Source organism: Manacus vitellinus, unplaced genomic scaffold, assembly GCF_001715985.3.
Source record: "Manacus vitellinus isolate BGI_N305 unplaced genomic scaffold, ASM171598v3 scaffold_3_pilon, whole genome shotgun sequence".
NCBI lineage: Eukaryota > Metazoa > Chordata > Aves > Passeriformes > Pipridae > Manacus > Manacus vitellinus.
The window spans coordinates 38,478,712-38,494,746 of NW_021940535.1; the positions used below are offsets into that span (position 1 = coordinate 38,478,712).

Below are 16,035 nucleotides of genomic sequence, written 5' to 3' on the forward strand. Positions count from 1 at the left end.
TGGTCAGCCACCAAACACCCTCACAGAGCAGCTGTGCTGGCATCTCCACGATGAGCCAGAAGGAGGCACTGAGTCCTGTTCTCAGCCCAAAGGGGGGCACCAGTGACACACCTGAATGCACACCAGCATAAAGCTGTGCCATGGGCTCACAGCTGAGGTCAGCTGTGTGCTGCCCTGTCACCCTATGCTACAGACATCCAGTGTCAGAATCACTGAACAGCCCCAGAGACAGAGACTCGCCTGCATGTCAGATGAGAACTTTGTCATTAAAGTGAGGACTGAACAAATGCCCACTTTTGTGACGTCCCACCCTGAACCAGTATTACTCCCATCATCTACACGGCTGTCCTCCCAAGCACAGCAATACTTCCTAGGGAGATTTTGCAGAGCAACCTTTAACTACAACCTTTGCCTTCCTATAAAAGGGAGGAGCTATTTCCTTCTCAAGAAGACCAGGTTGAATTCTAAGTATTGCACTTTTCTCAGTGAAATAGCGAAGCATAAATACTGGCTGTGAGCGAGCAGTATGCCAACAACAGGGAACATATTCTATACATTTACCTCTACTAAATGAGATGCAAAAAGGAGATAAGTGCTCACAATTGTGAGGGTTTGGAACAAAGGTGTCGATATGTGCAGCTGACTGCTTTGGTAGATGCAGCTGACTGCACACAAGTGATACTCTTCCAGTGTAATATTTCAAAACTATGTTACGAGTATTATCACTTGTTCAAGAAATTCTACATAAGTTCTACAGTACATCCACATATAAGTGATTTAATAAAGCAAGCAAATATCTAACAGAATTCAGAAGCTTGTAACTATATCATATCACAAAATGATTTACCTTAGATTTTGCTGAGTCACTAGTAGCTGAATCTGTGGAAAAATGAAAAAAAAAAAACTCTGCTCAGTTCTGTGCAATTTTTTTTGTTACTACAGACAATGCTGGACTTATGAAAAAGACAAGCACAGAACAAGATGTGAAGCAAATAAAAACCAGAACAGAGTGAATAGTCAGAGCTCACAAAGATGCAAGCTGCACCACAGAAAGCCACCGCCATGAAAGGATGCTGTGAATTGTAGGCAGAACCAGCTCAATGATAGGAATGGCAAAGGAGCCCTGTTCTTCTAAATAAAAAACAGAAATACTAATGTTTATTTAATGCTTTAAGTATACAGCCCCTGCAAAACCGCAGCTGAGAGACCTTTTCAGGATGGCACTGTGTAGTCTCCTGAGATTCAGGATACACAAAGCAATATTGGGTGTCTTAGTATAGCTGGCTTCCTAGGTACAAATCATGGTTCTTGTACTCATATTCTTTTTGTGAGTTTTTAAAGGAATTAAGTAATATTTTGTGTGTAAAACCCCAATTATACAACTCCCTCCACCTCTTACTTAGGTAAAATTTTATTTTAAAATCTGCTAGATTTCAGCAGCTACCAGTTTTGTACTTTTCCATAACAAGCGCTTTTATGAAATGAAAAATGGACACCATAGTTTTACTGTCTCGCAAAACCCAAGATTATACAATTATAAAGGGGGTAGGAAGGGGCTAGCACAATGACTAAAAAATATGAACTTGGATGTGTTCCAGCTTTAGGGACTTTCTCCCTTGGAAGAAAGAGCTGAGCCCCCTGCCACACCCCTTTTTGACACATGGCTAATGCTTTATGACTAGAAAGACTGGTAGACCATACCATGCTATTTCTCCTCAGGGTCTGCTTCAGAGATAACAAGAAACAGCAGAAAAACTTTTAAAAAGTAGCATTGATCTGTTTAAAATACTCTTAAAAGAAAATTTACAGCACAGATCAACTCGGGTTTTTTTCCATTTACAAGAAACGGGGGTTTCTGCAGACAAGGCAGCTACAGTGTGGGCAACAGTCCTCCTTCTTCCTACAGTTCCAGCTGTCCATCAGTGACATCACAGAATCCACTAATGACATCACCGTGTGATAGACTCCTCCCACTTCGCCTGTTACAACATCAGTACAAAGTGACTGTTTCAGTAAGTGCTGAACAACCCTTTGAAAACTGAAACAAAAGCTAGAGACGGAGGGATAACATTTGTGGGATACAACATGCTGGGTTAGTGCAATAGCATAGTGAAGGGAGGAGGGAAAAAAGTCACCAAAAAAGAGCCTGTAATGCTTGTCCTTAGCCACAAAAGAGGATGGCATTTATAAACAGAAGGAAATCAGCTTTAGTATAGACATACTGCAACATACTTCAAGTGTCCATCACTTGACAAGAAAACATAACTCAGTTTTTTGCATTCCTAACGTTGGGAAGGAGCAACATTAGACCACCACCGAAGATCAGCCTTTCTGCCATCACAACAAACCACTTTACAGCAGCATATCTGCTTCACCTCACGATGATGATTGCATGGGTTACTGTGAATAAATAAAGTAGTATGTGCAAACCTCATCTTTTAATGATTAAATTCCTGTTATACAAAAAAGTTTTCCAAATTATATCGTGCATGATTATCAACAGTTCAAGTCTTTCGGAAGTGTTAATGGTCTTTCGGAAAAGAGGAAAACGTTTTATTAGTACAAGAAAATAGGAAGAGAGAGTTACAGTGAGTTAACAGAGTAAGTTACTGTAGCCTATGGATTAACACTGTCCAGGCAAGAGTTACCTGATACGTCTCCAGGAGATACTCCCGTTCTTCCAATGTTGGTGAGTAAATGATCTATGTTTGGCACTGGCTGAGATTCTACAGTGTTTTCTTCCTGAACTGCTGTCTATAGTTAATAAACAAAGATCTCTTCATCATCGTTTCACAAACAGTTCATTATGATTCAACAGCATTTAGAAAACTTCATTATTCACCTGAAGAACACGAGGAAAGCGTGTCCTATTTTCCTTTATGCTTTTAAAACAAATGCATGGCTTGCTTTTTAAAAAAAAAATAAAATTCATTACTGCAAGGACTGGAAAGCTACAAATGTGCTTCTGAAGAGCAAACCATACAGGGATGTAATAAGAAATATACAGACATTCTAGAGGCAGTAGAAGCAGATTCTAAACTAAGATAATTAGAACACAAGTATTTATGTCACAATACTTACAAGAGGTTCTTCAGCATCATCTTCTGTGAAAAACCAGTCATGCTACAATTTAAAATAAAAAAGGTGAAAACCCCACAGGAAATACGAACGCCAAAAGTGGCACAATCTAACACAGACATTACTAAAAATGGCACTTTGATGGATAAATACCAGACCCAAGCTGGCCCAATGAGAGAAAAGCCGGTTGATATGTGCACAATCTTATTTTTTAAATAATGAAATGCATCCACTTACTTTTTGGATGAGTGTTTCTACAATTTTATATTGGTCTGGCATGTGCGTAACCATGTGTGTCATGTTATCATCAGATGTCCTCACAAGTGTTGGACCAAATACTATTGCCAGGTTTCTTGGTTCCATCTAAGAAATGAAATATTTCCACATCATACATTAATAATGAGAAAATACAGTAATATGGGCTAAGTAAATTAATATAACTATTAATATATGAGAACCATTTAAAATAAAGACATAAAAAAGTTTTTTTAAAAACACCTTACTGACTCAGGTGGGATGTTACACTACACCAAAATAGGATGTTACGCTACACCAAAACTCTCCTACGTGCAGCAGCAATAAATACATCCAACATTTCTGCAATTCAAAATTCCAACCTTCCTTAACCCACTGCAAGCAAATGGCTCCACGAGCACAGAAAATATTCTTTACACTTTCGGGAGGAATTGTTTTTCTTCCCATGTAGAAACACTTCTGTTCAGAAACGCTGTTTTAAGAATTTTTTGTTTTTTAAAAAGGCATTGGTAGTTCTCTGTGGTTTTTTCCTGAAAATGTTTACAAGAACCACAAAAAATTAGGCTGGTAATCAAATACTGTTTTATGTCTACTGACAAAGACCTCATTCAATTTGCACCAACTTTGGAGGCAGTGGCAGCAACAAACATCATAGACCCAACACATCTATTCATGAGACAGACTATGAGTTATGTGACCATGTCACAAGATTAAAAGTAAATTAAGTATATGACTAGTGTTACATCTCTGACAAATAATTTCAAGAAAGTAGCAGCAGAATACTTACCTTCTATTTTTGCTTACTTCTCTGATTTATAGTTTACTGTTCTGGTATAGAAGAGACCAATAATATACAGGAGGCAAGGTCATTGTGCTTACCAGAAGTAGGCTGCAAACATGACACAGGCCCCTGATGCTCTCCTTGACTTGAATTGTGTCCTTTGGCAAGTCATACAATTATAACATCACCTCACTCCTCTAGCCTTATATATTCTACAATATTAACAGTATTTAACAACATTTATACAACACACCAAGACTGTAAAATGATAAAAAAGCTTCCTTTAGGCATTGCACTTAAAAATTACACTTACTATAATTTCATTATAATGTCAGCTGTAATTCCACCAAAGTTTATAATTTGTTGAATTGTTTTTCTATAAACACGCACATTTTTCTTTCATATTTAACTGGAAGGTATTATTTGCAGAACTGATGTTGAAATCTACCATATATTCATTTCCACTGATCTTTTAAATTATTCTTATATTTTAAATGATTTAAGATTGGCCGCAGGTGCCTCTATAGAGCATCAATTACATATTTTTTTTTCCTGTACCCTGCACATTGGTAGCCAAGTAACAAGCCACCACATTACCTGCCCTGAGATAAGCATCCATAAGCACACCCATATTGTGGACAGCTTTGCACTCAGCTACCCCTCCCTGAGAGCTAAACAAAGGGGATACTGTTATTTGCATTTACGGTAGGATTGCAGCACACACGGAAGCATTTAACACAAACTACATCTTCCCCACCCCACAAAAATGACAAAAACTTACACTTAGTGGTGGAAAAAGACCCTATAGTGGTAGAACATAGAATGTAGAACATTCAAGTAACTACAGCAAGTCCTAGTCTTAAAAATTTCTGAAGTGTCCAGAAGTGAGGCTTCACACAAAGCTGGTGTGTCAACAGGGTTGTTCACCTGTGCCCTGCCCAGGCACCCTCTTACAGGTGTCTAGATTGGACTAACTGAAGTTTACAGACTTGGGATAAAATTAGGATGTAAGTAGTTATTCCCACAAGAATTAATACCAGTTTGAAAAAACCTAATTCACATTAAGCAGGTGTGTATTTTTGTAGCAGTACTTAGCCTAACCCGAAAGTCTTAATTTCAGCCACAACAAAAAATTATCCCCTCAATTAGAAATAATCTTGTACAAAAATAATACTTAATGAAACAAACAAAAATACATTATATTTTTGTTTCTGATACCTTGTTCTTTTCTGAGTTCTCTGCTACTGTCTTCAGGTGTGCAGAAAGAAACTTGAGAGTCTCGTAATGATGTTCAGGTAAATCATGAATCTGAAACAAACAATCACTATTCAGAACATTAAACATTTAATGCAAATTTTGTGGTGCACCTATAACACAAATTATTTCAGTTTACCAGTCTCTTCAGTGTTTTCAGACGCTCAACAGGATCTTCTTTTCTATTGGCATCTATAAAATCTGCATATTTGTCTGTTAAAAAAGCAGAAATTAATCATATATATATATACACACAAATATATATTTTTTAGGTTTTATATTTATATATGTATGCATACACACCCCGACCTCCCAGCCCCACTGCCCCATGAACACAGGTAACATATGAAAAGAATGACCTCTGGAAGTCATAAATTAGCCCACTGTATTATATATAATATAATAAAATGGCAGTAGGGGGAAAACCCCCCCAGCTTTCATACAGTATTCCAACAGTAGAATTGAAAATTTTTCCCCTTTTTTTTTTTTAATTATTCATCATTACTTCACCATCAGAGAAATTCTATTTACATCTCATTCTTATGCTCTGAAAGAGAACATTCATTGGAGAGTCGGGATGATTCCACTGGATTTTCTCTCAAATCGTCTGAATGTTGTAAGACAACTATTCAACAGCAATTCCTAAAGACAAAACTGCAAGGAAAACAACTCACCATTGGTAAAAAGGGGTTCTGGGAGCTTTCTGAAGAAGGATTTCAGCAAACTGCTTATCACATTCAAGTCACGCCATTTCTACATATTTAAAAGAAAAAGTCAGACATGCTTTATATTTCTATAGTCACAACACAACCAGAAGTTTTTGGGATTTTAACATGAAAACAGTGTGATCGAAGACTTACATCATCATGAACATCAATGTCAGTCATGCCTTTGTTGAGCTCTTCTTGCATACTTGAGATGGCAGCATTATTTCCAGGAACTCTGTAAATACCTGTGTACTCAAGACCTCTTTCCTCAACTAGTTTGCAGCATATATCAACAATCAGTGGAATATACTGAAGAAAAAGAAGAATTTTATATATATATATATATATAAGTAATTAATCAAAACATTATTTTAAAATCACAATGAAAGAAAAATTGTACTTCCATACTTTGTTGGTATGAGCTGGGGGGCAGTCATCTAATCTAACACCAAATGTTCCTACAGCAGATGGCTTCTTTTCAAATGTCTTCCTCATAATGCTTGGAATGCCTTTTCTCCATGTCCCCTTGTCTTTTGGTGGGCTTGTCTCATCTTTTTTTTTTTTTTTTGGTTAGGATAGTGAAAAAAAAAGAAATAAAGAAGAAAAATAAGAACATTTAATCACAAAATTGACTGTCAATACAGGTTAACAGATTTGAAAAGTGCAAGTGACGCCTGCTGCATTTTTACCTTTTACTGGCCTGGCTTTCCACAACAACTTGATAAACATTAGTTTGTCTTAAATATACTTTCTGTTACTCTTCTGTGGTGCAAAAGATAAATGTGAACATACACTCCAAACTTAGAAAAGCAAGTAGTTGTATGGTGCTGTGGAATTTCATCATTCTAAGACTAAAGGTGCATAAAGACTAAAGGTATATAAACTACATCTAAGAAAAATAAAATCTACGTTTAGTAGCACAACATTCTCTACTGAATTACAAATTTTGCTGCACAAAATACCCATCAAACTCTACAGCCACACCCACACTTGTGCAGACCTACTCACTCTTTCACAAATTACCAGATTTTAGTCACTACAAAATCATTCCAAACATGACTCATTTAAAAGCATTCTCTATCCAAAAATCAGATTAGAAGTTCAGCTGGTTTGTTTACCTCTCCTATACAATTCTTGCAGCAAATTGCAATTCCCAATTATTCTGCACTGCAAGTCATCTAATACAATACTACTTCCTTCTTTTTTCTGGAAATATTATTTCAGTAGATCTGACATTTACTCAACATGTGCAATTTAGTTACATAATGTGTAGCATAGCAGGAGCAAAGGGACATTTGTTGTGAACAAAAACCAGAATTCACTCACAGCTTAAATTCAAGACTGAATAGCTCAAAAGTGGTTGATCAAAAGTGACTGCTAACCCAGTTGCCTGAATTTGCATACAACAGTCTTAAAATAAAAGTCTGGTCTGAAACACCATATGTTTACAGACTATATGGGAGGAAAAAAAAAAAAGAAAGAAAGAAATTAAAAAAAAAGAGTAGCTTGTGACATTATTTGATGAAGTTCAGACACTGATTCAAGTTTGCAGTGCCAGCTCACTGGATGTTTTTAGAACTCAGCAGGCAGTAATTTTGTTCTGGAAAAGAAAGCATAGTTTCACTCCTGCGTTTTAAAGATTAAGACAGTGAAAAAATCTGTTCTCCTCTACTTTTAAAACACCTCAGTGAAAAACTTTGGTTTCTTAAGAGCATATTTGAAATACAAATTTACCTTATCACTTCCAAGTCAGCTGGAGACAAAAGTATGAATTACACACAAAATTATTTCCAAAGTTTGGCAAAATTTTGCTCACAAGAAGCTTAACACATGTATTTTACTACTGTTAACACTACATGGAGCTGTAAGGGGAAAAAAAACCCCCAAACTCTCTTGAAAAGGGACTGAAATAAAAAGCTTCAGGGGCCTGAGAAGATCTGAAACGTATCTTAAGGTAACGTCTAAATGAAGTGGTTACAAGATATGAGTGATTAGAGTTGCAGCTTAAAAAATCCTATCTAATACTTGGCTTGCATCTGTACATTCATGAATTCAAAAAAACTGAGAAGGACACCTCGATGGCCTTGCACTAGGGCAGTAAGGAACTAAAAAAATACATAAAACATACAGACCTTTAGTAAGAAGCTTCCTTTCAGACTCATCCTTAGGAGAATGTGGACTCTGAGTCCTCTGTTCTGCTTTAGTTCCAAGTAGAGTCTGTCTGATACTTAGACTCTGGCGAGGTGTTTTGGGAGATGGTTCTGTTTTGCTGCTTGAAGAACTAAACAAGATATATTACTTCAGTAAAAAGATCTAGAGAAGGACTCCACAAAAACTACTAGCAACAAAAAATTCACCTACCTCATCATTGTAGAGTATTCTTTAATCCTTCGACTAATTAGATCTCTACTAGTAACACCAGTATCCTATAAAATGAATTGATAACTACTTTACAGTCTTATAAAACAGAAAAAAATATTTTTTTCCTTTCAGAATATGAATAACTCTTCCACTCACCAAATGCATATTAAAAAAATCAACATTTCAGTTCATTTAAAAAAAAACAAGCCTATAACCAAATCAAACATACTAACAGGCAGTTCTTAAGAAGAGTAAAGACAGAACATTTAAAAACCATGAGGAAAACTAAAGTGAGTAATTACAAATTAAGTGTTGCTATTTAGACTTTTTTTTTCAAAGCAATATAATAAAATTAAATCCTCTTAAATTGAAAGTAAGTTGAAATAGAAAAACACAAGTCAACACATACTACTATGAAAAATCCAGTCCTATGTGCACACAGTACTTATATAACTAATTGCTACTACAAGTAGAGCTGAAACAGCCATGACTTCAAATGTGCTTTTATCCACTTATGTAATAAGGCTTATTAAGCCATTTTCCTTTGGATAATTATTTAGAATATGAGCAGATGTGCATGACCACAGAAAGGAAAATATTCCTCTGTTGCTCATCACTGCAATGAAAATGCACTGAGGACAATATTGGGACAGATATTGATACCTTATGTACAATAGCATATGTTTGCCTTTTCCAATTAGCATTAACTTAATTCATAGAAACATCAGCATTTAATCAGAGAAACAGGCATCCTTCAAAGTTTCACTTTTTAACTACTGAGAAACTTGTCCTGCTATACTAATGCACACAACACTTTGCAACGCAAGTCTGAAGAGAGACCACACTGGTACTAAACCTGCAATTATCTTTTTAAAAATATTAGGGACTTTTAGAAGATCAGTTTAATATAAAGTGTATCTTTAGTCAAATCAGAAATTACATTAATTATTTCAAAATTCTGTTCTCTGGTATGACTATGTCTGCCTTTTTTTAAACTCCATTTATTTACTCAGTTACTTTGCCTTTCACCTCATTTTCTTGTATGTTCCTGTACACATTTTGGTCTATCGGTTGATTACAAATTATTTCTTCTGATCAAATACTAATTATAAGAAAACACAATAAATTTTTAATTAAAAGACAAGAACTACGTGTTCTTCATTATGTATCATACGATTACCTCATCATTTAAGTTGCTGTTGTCTTGTATTGCTTTAATCCATGCTAACATATTATCTCTGTCCTCAGCTTGAAACAGATACTCGCAGTCTGATGTGGTGAGTCTAAATACATTTTTCCTCTTGGTTTCACAGTACGAGATGTCTATCAAACAAGCATTGATGCTTATAGGTTGTTCTTCCTCAGACAGGGTCACTTGTTCCTTTTTATCTTTGTACAAATAAAGTGAATGACCTCGAAGAACAACATACAATTGCTTCCATGGCCGAATGCTCCCACCAACTCGCTGAAAAACATCAACTGAGATGTTAGTTTGCTTATTTGTTACAGTGGATGTTTGAGGACTATAAAAAGTACCTCCAGAAGTTTTAAAAAGAAAGACTAACCACCTATCTACACCATTATTAAGAATGCTGGCAGAAAGACTACACAAACACAGGATTCACTAATTGCTCTCTGTTAGAGGAGTGAATTGTTCAATAACCTGCCCTCCCAGACCACCCATTAGGTGTGACTTTACACATGAGAGTAGCAAGAAACCGAATGTGACTACAATTTCAGAGAGGCATTAATACAAATACAGTAAGAAATATTTAGGGGACTCTTGCCTATGCCTTTTAAACTGCCTTCAAGTCAGACTCACATATTCACATCACTGCAATTCCAGACTCCCAATTTTCCTTAAGTGTTAGCCTACATTTGTGCAAAAGGTTAGTTTGAACTCAACTCCCTAACATTCACAAATACAACAGCCTTTTTTCTTTATTAGTAAAGAGGAAAAAACCCCCACAAACTACAAGTAGCAAGGGACTGATTTTTACTACTTAATTAATCACTAGGAATTAGTTTACTTCACAGATGCTTTGAAATGTAAAATTAGAACAGTTTTAGAAAGCGGTCTGTAAAAGAAGCTGAGGAACTGACTAAGGTCAATGTTCTAGCAGGTCTAACATTTTGTCAATCTTATTGATACTCTTATTCCCCCCCAAAAAAAAAAATTCAAAAAAGCAAACCAGGAAGGCTTCAAGTTTCTTATCTTGTTTTTTTCACCAGCTTAGTATTTGTCCCAGGTTAAAACCCAAACACAACAGGTACCTTTCCTTTGTCTGTAACAAGCTGACGAAAATGGAGCCATCCTTCCTTTGAGGCATCACCAAACACCTCTGAAGAAGAATCTTTTCGGGAACCAGAGTCTTCTGAAGACTTCTGGCTGTCTGGGACCTAGAGAAAACATCACAGAAAGAACCCCACAGTGTACTTCTAAACACACTTCTCTAAGTACCTAGGTTCAATATGTTTCTTACTTTAAAAATGCCCCCAGGAATATCCTTCTGGGAAAACATAATTTCTAAAGTTTCCATACATCAATAGTGACTTTACACATCCAAGACTACTTTGAGAAACTTGTGGAGTCTTAGACTCTCATTAGTATGTTTTCACAAAAGCCCACCATACATATGCTTTGTTTACAGAGACTGAGGAAAATGAAAATCAAGGACCATGTGATGAGTCTAGAAAAAAAAGAAACCATGTTCACTTATGCGATGCATACAGTTGAACAATTTGATGAGTAGCAATTCCAATAAACTTCATGTCTGTTTAACACATCATTTTGTATAATGGAGGTGTATAATTCATACAACTTGTGTAACGTTTATGAGTTGCTATATACATATTTACCTACCTTAATCCCCTTTAGACTAGATACATGCTTAATGGATCTGTTGGGAGAAAAACAAATGTTAAAATGAGATCTTACACACTTCAAAAATAGATGTCCAAATTAACTTGTATTTTTCATGAACTCACGATTTTCCCTCTTCTCTGTAGTCATCCAGTCCTTCATCATACGACTTGGATCTCTCAGTTTTTGCGGCAGGCTGGCTATCCAGAACACTAGGCCGCATGGATTCTACAAACGAACAGGAATTTTTGAGTGTGCAGGAACCTGAATGACATTTTAGCAATTTATTTCAAGCAAGAAAGAGTTTACAATTTTCACTCCCATTCTCCAGAGTGTGAAAGGAAAAAGTTGCAAGAGAAAAAGAACGAAATCAACGCTCACCATGATCATGTGAAAGCTGTCGCCGAATTAAAGGGATTGGAGATGTGGGACTGGGAGGAACAGTTGTTATAGCTGGTGCTTGAGAAGCAGATGCAGAAATAACAGCAGAAGCAGGAATGTGTGCAATATCATGGTCAATACTAGGACTAGTCGGTTCATCTACAAAGGTAATATGTCATATATTAACATATTAAATGCATTAATCAAATGCTCAAACCAAATAGCTGCCTGAACTTCTCATTATTGGGATATCAGATATCTTACACATGAAGTCATTCCAACAAACGTAAGAGTCCAATTAATTCACACTATCAAATGTCCTCTTTTTTTTTCATGAAGAGAAGTCTGTTTCATTTCATAGGGATGTTAACTGTACCTCAGAGATAAAGGCAAAACCCATAGATTTTGTTGTGTGTGAAAGAAACAGGAATTATTTGCTAATCTCTCATATTTATTTTCAAATATTTCTATGCGTAAGCGAAACCCACATTTATTATATCAGTAAGTCTGACCTCAAGAGACAGACAACTACAATAAAATACAGGCAGACTAACAGAAGCCATTTGGTTTAAACGAGTGTTCAAATAAAAAAGCCAAGTCACAAGCAAACAAAAAGAGCATTTTAAACAGCTATCTAGCATCCAAGGAACCAATCCCCCCATCCTCCGTACATTCAAATAATGAAGCAAGTATCCACACTTTTAAAAGATGGGACTACTTACTACATACCAAGCAGTTCTTCCACTAATTGTTCATACAAACGATTGCATGCCATACATGCCCAGCACCTCTCAGTCTCAACAGCCACAAGGGTCATCATGAAAGATTCCAAAAAGCTCTAAGCATTTCTAGTATTTAACATGTTTCTTACAAGATGGAAGAAGCCAAAAGATGCATTTTCAATCATTTTGAGAAAACAGCCATAACATCTTCCAGAACACATTACTAGTACTACAAAGATAATTCTACTTCATGCTCTGGTAGAAGAGGGAATGGAAAAGAAAAAAAAAAATCAAGTCACGAGCAGGGGCTGAACTGTACTGCCGTAATGAATATGAATGTACCCTAGGTGCTAAGAATTGTAATATGCAGAGCTACTGAAAAGCCTATTGAAATCAATGAACACTCACAGACAGAGGTTTATTCTTTGCTTTGTGCGAACACAACTGCGTGTGCTGCATTGTGCTTTCCCAACAGTCACTAACAGTTCTGTTAAGGCAGCACTTGTACCATCAAAATTTGGCAATGTACATTTAAAATACAGCAATAAACAAAGTGCAGGAAGGTTTAGCAATAACACCCCTCTAAATTGTCTGTGGTGGAAAATGTAAAAATTTTTGAAGTTAAAAAGCATATCCAAAAAAACCCAGCTGTGAACTAGAAACATTAATAGAAAGAGAAAGCAAAAGAATCACACCAAAACGTGATGCTACAATTTAAAAATTTGCATGTTTTACCTGCATCCACAGTGATAAATTAGAAGCATTTACAAATCACTTCTCTACAAAAATTAGAAGACAGGAAGAACCTCAGCTACACTTCCATTTCAAAACCACAACAGCTCAATGTCCTGGTGTCTTTTTACATCTACACTTCCCAGCAGCAAACCCTGAAACTAAGGTTGACTAAGGAATATAACCACTGGTTGTACAATTGACTGGTTTATAGCACACAAACTGGAAGTGTTCAGGTTTGTTATTTATGTTAACAGACATATCTCAAATATCACAGTCTCTACTCCCAAAAATTATAAAAACACTAGTGGTTGAAATAGATCTGTGCAAGCTGTGAACACAAACATGTTTGGCAACACTATACAATTTCCCACAACACTTAAATCCAAGAATTCAGATGAGAAAATCCAGTTTTTAATAATTATTCATATCATTATTACTTCACAGTGCATCTAATCCCCAGATGAATCAAAACTGAATTGAATTTGGAAATAGGCAAACTTTACAGGAACTGCAAATGACATTGGTACAGGAGAGGCACAACTGTTCAATCCCTAAAGAGGTTGAAGGTCAGCTAATGGCAAGCTTTTACATAATATAAAGTGATTATAGAGCAAATCATGATGTACACCATAGGAGTTTCTGCCTATTAATTTAATGCACCAGCAAACTCCACCACTGCTGTACAGTAAGAGACAAAACCCAAACAACTACATATATCCCTTGTATTTTGGTTTTTCTTTCTTCTTAGTACTTGCAGTATTTGTCTCCCTTTTCAGTTTCCTTGATTAATTGACATATTTTCACCCCAAAACTCCTTGCACAGCATGTGAAAGGATGTGTTTGGCTCACCAATGAAAATGACTGTGTCCAAAATACAGCAAAGCATACAGAACAAACAAGCCAGAGGAGAAGCCCCATAAAATAATTCACTTTCAGTTTGTGACCTCACAGATTACTTGTATCTCTTTAAGTATTTGGAACAAAAAGGTCAAAGACTCCATGGAAAACATTATTCTGGGAAGCATTGAAAAACACCTGGCAGACAATGCAGTCATCAGTCACAGCCAGCACAGCTTCACGAGGGCAAAGTCAAACCTGATTTCCTTCTACAATAGGGTAACCCACTTCATTGATCAAGGGAAGCCAGTAGATGTAATCTTTTTGGACCTCAGCAAAGCGTTTATTACTGTCTCTCACAGGATCCTTCTGGACAAAATGTCCAGCACAGAGCTGGATAACTGTGTTATGTGATGAGTGAGCAACTGGTTCACAGATCGGGCATAAAGAGTTATAGCGAATGGGGTAACATCAGGATGGCAGCCAGTCACTAGTGGGGTTCTGCAGGGCTCCACCCTCGTCCCAGTTCTCTTCAACATCTTTATTAATGACCTGGATGCAAGACTTGAAGGAATGCTAAGGAAGTGTGCCAACAACACTAAACTGGGAGGAGCTGTTGCCTCCCTCAAGGGCAGAGAGGTCCTGCAGAGAGACCTCAACAAATCAGAGAGATGGGCAATCACCTACCACATGAAGTTTAACAAGGGCAAGTGCCAGATTTTGCACCTGGGACAGGGCAACCCTGTTGTGTGTATGAAGTGGGGAACGAGAGGCTGGAGAGCAGCACCATAAGGAGGGACCTGAGGGTCCTGGTTGATGGCAAGTTGAAAATGAGTCAGCAGTGCCCTGGCAGCCAGGAGGGCCAACCGTGTCCTGAGGGGCATCAGGAAAAGCATCTCCAGCCAGTCAAGGGAAGGGATTGTCCCGCTCTGCTATGCACTAGTGAGACCTCACCTTGAATACTGTGTGCAGTTTTGGGCACCACAATATAAGAAAGGGACTGGAGGGGAAGCCGTATGAGGAGCAGCTGAGGTCACTTGATCTGTTCAGCCTGGAGAAGAAGAGACTGAGAGGAGACCTCATTGCAGTCTTCAACATCCTCATGAGGGAAAGAGGAGGGGTATCTCTTTACTCGTGTGACCAGTGACAGGACTTGAGGATATGGCATAAAGCTGAGTCGGGGAGGTTTAGGTTGGATATCAGGAAAAGGCTTCTCACCCAGGGGGTGGTTGGGCACTGGAACAAGCTCCACAGGGAAGTGGTCACAGCACCAGGCCTGTCTGAGTTCAAGAAGGTTTTGGACAATGCTCTCAGGCACATGGTGTGATTCTTGGGAGTCCTGCACAGAGGCAGGAATTGAACTCAATGATCCTGATGGATCCCTATTCTATGATTCCAGGACTACTTAAAGTTTTACTTTTCATTTGAGAAATGGATACAATCTGTTCTGCATTTTTGTCTAAAGAGCTACTCAAGAGATGGGCCATTGGATACAAGTCAGCACAGTGACAGAGTATCTCTGGCCAAGGGGGAGATGTCTCTTGTAACCTCTGTTTACACATCAGCATGCAACAGTTGCAACTAATGATTTTCAGGAAGAGCCCTTCAAAAACATTTATGGGAGTAAGACACTGAAAACTTGTTAGCTCCAACCAGAGCTAACTGATCCTCTAGCTAAAGCAGAGAGAAAAATCATACATCAAAGTATGTTTATATTGCCGTGCAGCTGGAGATCAGGGACCTACAAAGAGAAGGAGGATCTGTACAGAGTGTAGGTGACCTGAAAAATATTAAATGACTCTGCAAAGACACAAATTTACACAGAATGGGCTCAGAGGCAGATCCAGAGATTTCAAAACAGAAGATTTCATGGGTGAGAAAGCATGACAGAGAGGACATATTATCCCCACTCTATGGATGAAAAACTAAGGAACAAGTATTAAACAAATATTCAAAGGAACAAAACACAAAAAATATCTCTGAAAAAAAGCACAGATCCATATCATAACCTACTATGTTGCTACAATACAATTTTATCATGACTCAAATAACATTTAATGT

At 37.2% G+C, this 16,035-nt stretch overlaps 1 protein-coding gene across 3 annotated transcripts in view; it reads right to left on the minus strand.

Moving 5' to 3' along the window:
* The window catches only part of ARHGAP21 (Rho GTPase activating protein 21), an 81,407-nt gene that overhangs the window by 3,291 nt on the left and 62,081 nt on the right, over window positions 1–16,035 (minus strand). For 2 of the 3 annotated variants that reach the window (XM_029961708.1, XM_029961709.1), the window contains 16 exons: window positions 11,681–11,839; window positions 11,425–11,527; window positions 11,300–11,336; window positions 10,711–10,836; window positions 9,617–9,901; window positions 8,437–8,501; window positions 8,208–8,356; window positions 6,484–6,626; window positions 6,229–6,384; window positions 6,043–6,121; window positions 5,508–5,581; window positions 5,333–5,422; window positions 3,316–3,441; window positions 3,082–3,123; window positions 2,649–2,754; window positions 848–879 (listed from right to left, as the gene is read on the minus strand). In XM_029961708.1, coding sequence (XP_029817568.1) covers window positions 848–879; window positions 2,649–2,754; window positions 3,082–3,123; window positions 3,316–3,441; window positions 5,333–5,422; window positions 5,508–5,581; window positions 6,043–6,121; window positions 6,229–6,384; window positions 6,484–6,626; window positions 8,208–8,356; window positions 8,437–8,501; window positions 9,617–9,901; window positions 10,711–10,836; window positions 11,300–11,336; window positions 11,425–11,527; window positions 11,681–11,839 — 1,772 coding nt within the window. The remainder of the gene's footprint in view (window positions 1–847; window positions 880–2,648; window positions 2,755–3,081; window positions 3,124–3,315; window positions 3,442–5,332; window positions 5,423–5,507; window positions 5,582–6,042; window positions 6,122–6,228; window positions 6,385–6,483; window positions 6,627–8,207; window positions 8,357–8,436; window positions 8,502–9,616; window positions 9,902–10,710; window positions 10,837–11,299; window positions 11,337–11,424; window positions 11,528–11,680; window positions 11,840–16,035) is intronic. The other variant, XM_029961710.1, reaches the window with a different exon arrangement.